The sequence below is a fragment of the Scatophagus argus genome, chromosome 9 (genome assembly GCF_020382885.2).
Source record: "Scatophagus argus isolate fScaArg1 chromosome 9, fScaArg1.pri, whole genome shotgun sequence".
NCBI classification, from domain to species: domain Eukaryota; kingdom Metazoa; phylum Chordata; class Actinopteri; family Scatophagidae; genus Scatophagus; species Scatophagus argus.
Window position 1 is genome coordinate 6940067 of NC_058501.1, and position 11093 is coordinate 6951159.

An 11093-nucleotide genomic window follows, 5' to 3' on the forward strand; every position below is an offset into this window, starting at 1 on the left:
TTTTATATCAAAATTGGTTTTCCAAGATAAGATAAAGTACATTTTCCTCTTGGCCACAATGTGTTGATGTTGGAGAAAATTTACTGTAAGGTGAAAATACAATAGCCAGATTTCACTTCTTGCTATGCACCCTAACCTTTCTGTACTGTAAATGTTTCTATACATAGCACTCATTCTGATGTCTAATTTAGAGAAGCTGTAGATGAGTGTTACTAATGATTTTATGTCCACTTGTATATAATAAAATAAATCTTTTTTTGAAATAAAAATATCTGCTTTGATCATTACCTCATCAGTTCAGAACTGCATCCATCTAGATTGTTTTGGTGTGAGTAGCCAAGTAGCCTTCTTTTTATATAAAGGATTTAGATGGAGCTTCGTTTGTGATACTCAAATCAGGGAAAAAAAGGATGAAAAATTGAAAAACTCAACAGTTCTGTCTCTTTCCAGAAATTATGAGTTGGTTACTCAAGATTATACATAGACCTTGAGCAGTTTAATGTAGGAACTACTTTCTTTTTGTATCACCTGCAGAGGGAAGTTTACATTCACTCGAGAATGAGAGGCTTTCTAACTGAGCTAACTAAACTACCTAATGTTATGCCATTAATGTTTACATACCGCCTTGTCACAAGCATGAGCCTCTTGTTCACTAATAGTTGCACTTCTCCCTCTGTAGAGTTGTGTGGCCAGTATTTATTCTCTTTAGCACCAGTTTCCACCAGCTTCTGAGGGGGATCTGGAATAAGGATAAAGAATGAAGGTCAGGTATACATAGTCTTGTGTTTGGTGTCTTATTTAATGATAAATTCTCAGTGGCAGAAATTCCATCTGTGGATCCCCAGCTCAAGTTACCCTCCTGCTGATGGTCTAACAAGTGAATCTTTCAGACTTTCTCGCAATGTACAAGCAGTACCAAAAACACAGACATATTTGTTTAAACAGAGAGCCCAGCAGTTATTAGAAAGAAAGCAGAGTATTGTACTTCTACAAACACTCACCATGACTCCAGGTCACAGGAGTGCCCTATACAGACATGAAGTTTATCAAAACACTGTCCTGTGACTGGACATCTGTTTTTTTTAAAAAATACACAAACTTATGATGAGGTGATATCTTCGAGTGTAACAGGGAAAAGAGGTCACACAGTCAAATATCATTTGAACAGTAGACATGACTTTGTTGGCTGGATCTTCTCAGCATGGAACATATTGTATTTTACTCATGCTTTTTACACGCTTTGTTCCACAAGTATAATATGCATATAGACAACAAATAAAACAAAGTGTTTTTGTAAGCTCTGTTGATTAATACTGGAGGGATGGACATCATGTTTCATTCCATGAAGTTGATCACCCAAAATAACTTTGTAATGATTTGTAGTAACCCTCCCCTTTAAAACGACTGCAACACATCTTTCACTGAGCGATTAAGCAGAACAATTACATATTAAAAACACAAATTAAAGTGCTGCCGCACTTTGTGTTTGAGTCAACCATGCATGTTCATACTGGCTTCAACTTTAGTGTGGTCAAACTGCAAGCCAAAACTTTGAACATAATGCCAACTTAAAAAGAGCTTTGTGTCACACCAAGTTACCCACTTAACAAAGGGTAAGTTGAAGGAACTGCATTTTTCAAGAGTGACAAAATAAAGCAGCTTCCAAGGGGAATAATATGTTATCTGACTATACCTTTCAGATTTTTTGTTTTGTGAGGAACATTGGAACGGCTAATGTTATAAATTTGATAGGTGTGAAAATGTGCAATTGGAAAAATTACACATTAAAACTGTCAGGTTCAGACTCTCGCAGGACTCGCAGAGATGGTGTTAGAGGACTGAATTTATTTACCAAGCTCAGCCCTAACAAACCTCACACAGAGCGACAAAAACAACAACAATCTGTGAAAACAAACAAATATAGAAATAAAAATCATTCCAACGGTGGAAGAAAAAACCTAAGAACAAAACCTGTCACTACTCCATGGCTAAATCCTAAACTATGAATTTTACAACAAAAAAAATCACTCTGGAACAGAGGCTTGAAACAAACATGGCACAAGGTACATACAAAGTCTGTGGCTGTGGCTTGAACAAGAGCTGGAGTGATCGTTGACGGACGGAACACACTGGCACAAGACAAGGGAAACGCAGCCTATTTGAACACATGAGGATAATGGAAACCAGGTGGAAACAATCGGGTGATTGGGAAGACAATCAGACTGGAGACATGAGGAAGGGCAAGTGGCCTGAAACGAGAGGAGAGTTACTTTTCAAAATAAAACAGGAAGTGACGAGACATAAAACCAAGACAAGACAATACCTCACCGCGGTGTGACAAAAACTGCCAAGATTATTTGATTAATTGATGATCTGATCTAAAGAAAATTAGTTGCCAACGATTTTGATAACTGATTAATCATTGCAGTCATTTTTCAAGCAAAAATGTCAAACATTTGTTAGTTCCAACTTCTTAAATGTAAAGATTTGCTGCTTTTCTTTATAAGCAAAAAGTCTTTGGGTTTTGAACTGTTGTTTGATTCCTTTACTCTTTGCCCTTTTTTCTGAAATAATGTCCATTAAGGGATGCCAAAATGAGACTGTGTATACACTGTTATAATTCAGGATCAGGTTTACTTCACAGAATAATACAAACAGCTTACTGTCACAGTTGCAGCTCACTATGTAGACTACTTGGGTGACTGAAACTTTGTTAAATTTGGTGCATAAGATGTAACACTGCAAAGGTCAGTTAGCAAACAACAAAACAGAGTGAAAGCAATAATTGTTTTTTTGCACAAATTAGTTAAGTTGAACAGAACTACTTTGTGGGAACAGGAAAGATCAGAAAAGAGCAGATTTAATTGGCATTTGGCACCAGCAAACAGCCCACGGATTAAATTTGTTAGTAATGCAAAAGTCACCTTAATACCACATCCAGGAAAGCTCAAATCATTTTTATCGACTTTATCAAAAGCAATTTGCTTTACTGTCACATAGCCTCAAAATGAATTTGTTATTATTCAGAAAAGGAACATGCAGAGACCCTAAGCACAGAGGTAGGTGTACTCAGATGAAAAACCATGCTCAACAGGAGTCATTCATTTGGGCTGGAATTTGTGCTGAACAAAGCCAGACTGACCCTGACCAAATACCACTCAGAGGAAGCTGTCCAAAGCCATCTTCTGGTTGGCTAAGCTGCCTGCACCCACCCTACCAAAACGCGGAGAACCTTCATGCCTATGTTGTAAGCTTTTCTTGCCAACATTTTCCCAGCTCTCTTTCTTCCATCCATCCAGCCTCTATGCAATTCTTTCATCCTTCTATCTTCATTCCCTTCATCCACCCACCCCTGCTGCTGAGGACTTTGGTTCCCAAACAGCACCCCTGGCTCAACCCTGTGCTGTCACATGACTCAGATTCAGAGAACCAGAGCTGTTAGGTGCAAAGCACTGAACTCAATGTCCACACAGACTCTACAGACAGAAACGTCACAAGGCCACTGCAGTGTTCTGCATCTGGACCGCAACCTTCAGCTCATACTCTGCTGCACTTGTGTAACCTCTCATCAGAACTGACTCTGCACTTTCATTCCCACGAGCAGGTAGGTGGTATCTTGTCTAATTAAGAATGATGAATAGAGGTAATTTAAAATGCTGAAAGGAGTTCAGAGAGTTTACAGTGTTTTAGCTTAAGTTGTGTAATCTTATAATGAGGGGTTTGTCACATGGAAAATGGTCTAGTTTATTTATTTATTTATTTTTAACAAAGATCTGAAAGGTTTTCAGCAGGGCTGTCTTGCTTGTGCTTAGCAACTGTCCTCTTTTAACTCGACTCTATATGAGATTGTACTGTATCAGGATAAGAAAGAAATGCATTGTGGAAATGCATTATTGATGCAGCTTACCGTATGACAAACATTCTGGGAAAAAAGTTTTAAAAAAAATCTATAACTGCAATACAAGATTAAAGCAACAGAATCTCAGTGCTATTGCACAATAGTCACTGCTTTTCAATATGAATCTAAGCCCTTTTAATGTACAGTGTTTTATAGCAGTAAGCTACATAACTTGGTTCCTCCAACAGTTTTGCTCAGGCTGCTTTTAATCCTTCATGACTGACAACCTTGAAAAAGGGCATTGCTTTGACTGTCTGTGTTATCATTGTTATCAAAGATTCTCTTCTGCATCCTGAAGTCAATGCCATTTAATAAAATCAAGAATTACCGGTATTTCAATTGGATCACCAAAGTTCTTAGGTCTACATTTCAGCCTGAGGGTGACATGAATGTGCACACCAAATTCCATGGCAATTCATCTAAAAGTTGTCATGACTTTCCCCTTGAAACAAAATGCTGTGAACTTAATAGTGACTTGAGAGGCAAAGTGTAGGGATCATCAAACCTGTGGCTTTATGATCTGAGGATCATGACTGGCTGCACCAAATGCAATGGCAACTATCTAAGTGTCTGTGATATTTCACCTTGGACCAACTGAATACCAACACTGAAATCCTTAGTGCTTGTATGGTTAAAAAACATGAGGACATTATGCTCTGTATTAACCACACTTATGGTCAGCTCACACAGCACTGCAGTGTTGACTCCAGGTTTAGCAGGAGGAGTCAGATCAGCTGGCAGCTTGTTGAGGGTTGTAGGTCCTCTTCCAGGTGAGGTTCCTAACTTACTCCCTGGTTATCATGAACTTAGATAATAAAGACATCCTGGCTTGCTGTGATGACGGGAGATTCATCACCAACATGGTAGCTGGCACTTGTGCCTTGAGCTAATGACACAAGGTAGACAGAGAAAATTTTATTTCATATTCATATTTTATTTTCACCAAATATGAATATGAAAATATCAAAACTAGAGCTGCACATTGACATGCAATCCATATCCATAGAGGCTCAGCAGTCAGGGATGAGGCAGGGACAGAGCACTAGGAGGAAAGTCAGTGTGGAATTTCCAATATCTAGCACGTAACTTGATTGAATGTGACACCAAAAGCTTCTCTCTCACCATGCAGCCTGTGTGTTTAAAGGAGGGCATGCCACAAGGTTGTATGCTGGTTGGGGGAGGGAAAAGGAAAAGGAGGAGCTATCCTCACAAAGACCTCCCCCTTTAATCTCTTCTCTCCTATTGCCGAGCTCCCTTGCGCACAGAGAGCACATGGCTGTCTGATTTTGAAACCGCCACCCTCCAATGAAAGGATGATCAGAGTGTCATGGTGGTGCAGGCCATGTGCGCCTGTGCAGTCCCTCCCATGTCAAGTGCAGCAGAGACACGGAAGCAGAATGTAAGCCTACAGATACTGTGTGTGTGTGTGGAGGAGAAAAGGGGGAGGGAATGCATACACACACTTCGGCTGATGTAATAGAAAAAACTGTGATCACAACAGAGTGACAGTTTTTAAAAGGAGAGAGGGAAGGGGAGAGCAGTTTCCCTGACAATATTCTCAGCGAGGTAAGATGATCTATTCTGACACTTTGAAGAACTGTGGAAGATTTATTATATGGAGGATGTACAGATAATAGGATTTCCTGGTTATGCTAGTTCCTCAAGGCTCAACTGCTTGTCCATCTGCTTCCCTTCCTTTCCGTATTTGAAAGGAGAAAACGTGACAGTGCAGTTTTAGACTTTAGAAGCAGAAGTTTTATCACCTTTACATGATGCAGCCAGCGCATTTTTGTGACAATGATAGTGTCACTGACACTGACACAGATACCAGGAAACCAGAAAAGACCAGTGAAAGCTTACTATATATTCATGGTTTTGTTTAGAATAAATCCTTCATAATAATAGCTGTGATGTAGTTTCATTCCCCTCTAATGTGCCTGTTTATGTCACATGGTGCTTTTTATAGGAGTAGTGTGCAGTGTGTCAGTAGGTAAAAGGTCAGGCATCCCAAGGCAAACGGGAAAAGTGGCATAGTAAAGGAACACTGGGAAGGTCAAATGTTTTGAAATTTGTGACATTCAGATACACTATATAGACAAAAGTATTGGGACACCCAGCTTTGCTATGGCTGCAAAGTGGCTGTGTAATAATGACTATCTGTTTGGCTTCCAGTATTCTGGGAAGATTTTCTACAAGATTTTGGAGTGTTTCTGTGGGATTTTTTGTCCATTCACGCAATAGAACATTTGTAAGGTCAGGCACTGATGTTAGACCAAAAGGCCTGGCTCACAATCTGTGTTCCAGTTTATCCCAAAGGCATTGGATGGGGTTGAGGTCACACAGAGCTCTCTCTGTGTGGGCCAGTCAAGTTCTTCTGCACCAAACTCGTACAACCATGTCTTTATGGACCTTCTTTGTGCACTGTAACGCAGTCGTGCTGGAATAAAAAAAAAGGCCTTTCCCAGACTGTTGCCACAAAGTTGGAAGCATAGCATTGTCCAGAATGTCTTGGTGTGCTGAAGCATTAAGATTTCCCTTCACTGGAGGTAAGGGGCCCAGCTCAGCCTCTGAAAAACAGCCCAATACCACCCCTGAATTCAGTAATAAAGAGGTGTGTACCAAAACTTTTTCTGTATAGTGTATATTATGCATGTATACTGAAACATTATTGATATTATGTGTTTCAAAAACATCCTCTCCAAAGATGCTTTCCTTTAAGCCAAGCTAGGATGATGGCAGTGGCTACTGAACAATTATTAGATAGATTGTCAAATTTGTGATTTCACATTCATGTCCCACTCAGCTTTGAAAAATAGCAATCTATAGCAATCTAAAAACTGGCATTTCTTTTTCATGAACATGATTATGCTGGAAATGTTCTACTGTATATCAAAGTAAGTTATTGCTCACAGGTTGTCAGTTTTGTTAGTAGTGACTTTGTAGTTATCATTTCTTTTTATTTACATTGTGAAAATAGAAGATGAACATTTCAAATAAACTCTCCTATTGTGTTACAACAGCAAGATGAACCAAGATGGCATTTGATTACAAAACACATTACATTACAAAAACCTACTCCAAAGTAACAGCTTCCCACACGCTGTAGAATATACACAGTACAGCTGTATTTTGTGTTAATACTGTCTTTGTAAGGATATTCTGATTTCATTAAATACAAATGCTGAATGGGCAAAATCTACTGTATTTCCTTTAAAAAGATTTTGGGAAAAAAAAAAGAAATATCTGTAGATTAATATTTTTAGTGTTCAGTTTTGATGTGATCCAATATTGTTCAGATTAGATACACTTTTTAATCCGATGGATTTTCGTTGCCAATTACAAAAACTGTCATGTAATTTGCATTCACAAACACTATATTTCAAAGTAAGTTTGCCAACTCTGGAAATAGCATTGTAAATGTAAATGTGGTAAAATATTCATCATAGAATGGGACAAAAATGAAAAATAAAATGAAATTACCATTTTGAATAAAATACAACACTGAAACTGATTTTGCATTGTACTGAAAACTGTCCTATATTATGTTTCAGACTGTGTAGATCCTACATTACGTTACTCTATCATCATCACTCCATCATGTCGCTGCTGACTCACGTACTGGCATGCCTGTTTGGTATGGGCTCCTGGGTGGCAATCAACGGGATGTGGGTGGAGCTCCCCCTGATCGTACCGCACATTCCAGAGGAGTGGTATTTGCCATCCTACCTCACAGTCCTCATCCAGACGGCCAACATAGGTCCCCTCTTCATCACTCTGATGCATCGCTTCCGTCCACGGGTGCTAGATGAGCGACTGGTCATCTACTGCATTGTAGGGTTGGGAATCATTGCTACATTCCTGTTGGCTTTCTTCTGGAGGCACACAGTGATGATAGGGGGTTCTTTGCACAGTGTGCCACTGTTGTTGTTAAGCTTCCTGCTCTCTGTGGTGGACTGCACTTCCTCAGTTACATTTCTACCTTTCATGATGCGGCTGCGCCCACAGTACCTCACTACATACTTCGCAGGTGAAGGCCTCAGTGGTCTGGTGCCTGCACTGGTGGCTCTGATTCAAGGTGTTGGTGTAGTCCACTGTCAGAATGTTACTTCGCCTACTGCAGGCAACAAAACAGGCGATAATATTACTATGTTTGGCAGTGGAGAGTTACAAGCCATCTACCAGCCAGCTAAATTCTCTGCCCAGGTCTTCTTTGTGTTCCTCAGTGCAATGATGGTTGTGTGCATGGTAGCCTTCATCCTACTCAATCATCACCCAGCTGTGGCTAGAGAGAGAAAGAATGACCTGTACTTCAGTAGTGATATGGCCTCTGGGAAGAGAGAACAAGGTCTGACTCTCCATGCCCAGACACCAGAACAGAAGCCTATGATTAGCCCGCTGGATGTCATCAGAAGGGAACCCAGGAGCTTATTTGGGACGGGAACATATAGCAATCTTGAGGTGTTGTTCATATTTGTTGTACTAGCTTGGGTCAATGCTTTGACTAATGCAGTGCTGCCCTCGGTCCAGTCTTACTCCTGTCTGCCTTACGGGAACAAGGCCTACCATCTAGCGGCCACCATGGCAGCTGTTGCTAACCCAGTGGCTTGCTTCATCGCCATGTTCATGCCCATTAGGTAAGAATGATTACTGGAGCAAAATCTTTAGATGGTACAATTATTTGATATAAAGATTTTAATGTCTGTGGGAGAATGGATACATTCTGTCATATTTGGCCTACAGGTCACAAGGACTTGTAGAGGTCATTGCTAAGGAGTTATGAGTAGTGGAATTTGAGTTTTAACATATGCATTGATTTTTGCTTCTAGGTCTCTCATGCTCATGGGTTTCTTGACCATGGTTGGGACTGGATTTGGAGCATACATCATGGCTATGGCTGCTCTTAGTCCCTGCCCACTGCTGGTCCACAGTGCCTCTGGAACAGTTGTCATAGTAAGCCCCTTTCTTCTAAAGAACTAGGATATACAAATGCAAAATATATTATTCAATAGCAGTTAATTTAGGATGTCATGTTCTGCCTTGTAAACATGGCTCATGCTACGCCTTATACAACAATGAAAGTACAAGCCACCTGTCCTGGACACCTAAACACACATGATGCATGTTCAGATGTCTTATGTTATGGGTGTGTTTTGTGATTGGCAGGTTGTGTCCAGTCGTGTCAACTCAGCTCTGTCTGAATTGGCAAAGACAATACAATCAAATCATATCTGTGTGATATTTATGATGGTTCATGTATTTTCCCAGACATGTTGAATCAAGTGCGTTGTATTATACAGTTATCCCCTGTAACTTCAAGCAATGAGTATTTTCAGCATAGTGAAACTTGAAGAAATGTCATGATGGTATGTTTAACCAAAAAGTCACAGAGCTCACTCACTCTATATAAACTAATAGTGTGCAGAACAATGCTAGAACAATTTTAACAGCAAGTAGTAAGCAGGGAAACCTTTAGCAAAGGCTTACTGGTATATATTTTTTCTTTTTTATTCATAACTTCATGTCTGAAAACTAGAATTCTTGTTTTTGACACACTGATTATTAAGCACTGTGACGTAAAAAGTGCTGCAGCTGCAAGACGCACATGAGAAAAAAAATAAATCCTAGAAAAAAGAAGTTTTAAGAGTCTACTTCCATTTGGTTGGATTGATTTTTTAAAATGTATATATATATTTATATATATATATATTTTTTAAATTATATTCTTTACCACTTCATTGTTGATGTGTTCAGTTTTGTCCTAATTGTATCACAAATTACTTCATTTAGATTTTCTTTGGGCTGTCTTTAAGAGTAAAGAGATTTTATAATAATAGTGACTACCATACAAAAAGCTCTATCACCAACAGCTAAAAACATAGTTCAAATGTAATATGATGTTTAAATTGGTGTGTAATGTGCGCTACCCAGTAAACAGCCCAAAACAACAGCAGCATGTTTTAATAACTCATAGCACTTTCACCAGAGGAACTGATTCAGTTTTTGATTGGAATGAAAATATCCTGTCCCAACCTGTTCATGATGGCAAATCACTGAGTAATCACTCAAGTGTCAAATCATTGCAATGCATTTACCTCTTGTGTGTTGCAGGTGCTGACCTGGATCCTGTTTGTTCTCTCCCTGTCCTACGTGAAGGTCATCATTGGGGTGATTCTGAGGGATGAGGGCCACAGTGCCCTCGTGTGGTGTGGGGCAGTAGTGCAATTGGGCTCCATGGTTGGCGCCATAACCATGTTCCCATTGGTCAGTATCTATCAACTTTTTAAGTCAGGTGATGCTTGCAACACCAAATGTCCAATGTAGTGAATAAATATATTTAAGTTAAACACTGCTGCACAAACTGTATTTAGCCCTTATTTTAGTAGCACTGAACTCAGTCATGGGTTTTACATATTTGTTTCAACAGAACTGAAAGGTGTACAACAGTGTCACTCCGTGATTTTTTTGTGATAGATTTGCTCTTATGGTCAGATGGTAGATTTATGTGTTATATTCACTGACTTATGGTGTTCTACACAATGAAAAATACCTACATTATCAGTGTGCCAGACCATTTTGTTGCTGAGCATATTACTCTTCCTTCTCAATTCAGAGGTCAAAGCTAGTTGAGTTGTTAACATTATGTGAAAGAATAATGGATTGATGTTGTTTTATACGAATTTGCAGTACTTTTGGCTTTAAAAATGTGCCTTAATTTAAGACTCTGACAAAAAATGTATGTTTTTTTTCTTTTTCGGTGTACATGTTTATTTTAAATTTACATTATAACTTCTTTGTATGTGTTACATGAGTGGTGAAACTGTTGAACAATACCAAATAAAATACTTGTTTTGTTGCTGTTTAAGTTTGTGCATTAGAGCATCAACTTGAACATTCTTCTCACCCTGATCCAGCTGTGGCAGAAGACTTTATGCCCAAGGGAAGAGCAGGTACTGGGGCACAACATACCAGACCAGGTTCACTGGTAATTATAGAACAGTACGACTTAGAATTGCATGATCCTGATTGAAATATCTCTTATGGTACGCTCAGATTAAAGCTGTATCATGGAGAAAGAAGATGAAAAGGGCACTATTTAAATCCAGTTAACCAAAGTACAAATTCATTTGCCTACTACTGTGCAATCAGAATCAGAATTCCTTTATTACAACTGGTACTTTGTGGGCTTATAATTGCA

General features: G+C 39.2%; 1 protein-coding gene across 3 annotated transcripts; it reads left to right on the forward strand.

The window, feature by feature from the left end:
* Positions 1-3477: 3477 nt before the first annotated feature.
* Positions 3478-10758, forward strand: zgc:91890 (solute carrier family 52, riboflavin transporter, member 3-B). Of its 3 annotated transcripts, none has more exons than XM_046400442.1 (4): positions 3478-3604; positions 7450-8532; positions 8725-8848; positions 10007-10758. In XM_046400442.1, exons 2-4 carry the CDS (start codon positions 7496-7498, stop codon positions 10217-10219), a joined length of 1374 nt encoding a protein of 457 aa, XP_046256398.1. In that variant the 5' UTR covers positions 3478-3604; positions 7450-7495; the 3' UTR covers positions 10220-10758. The 3 variants fall into 3 exon arrangements, with proteins under 3 accessions (XP_046256398.1, XP_046256395.1, XP_046256397.1); XM_046400439.1 differs by lacking the exon at positions 3478-3604 and adding an exon at positions 5132-5297; XM_046400441.1 differs by lacking the exon at positions 3478-3604 and adding an exon at positions 5308-5464.
* The last annotated feature ends 335 nt before the right edge of the window (positions 10759-11093 follow it).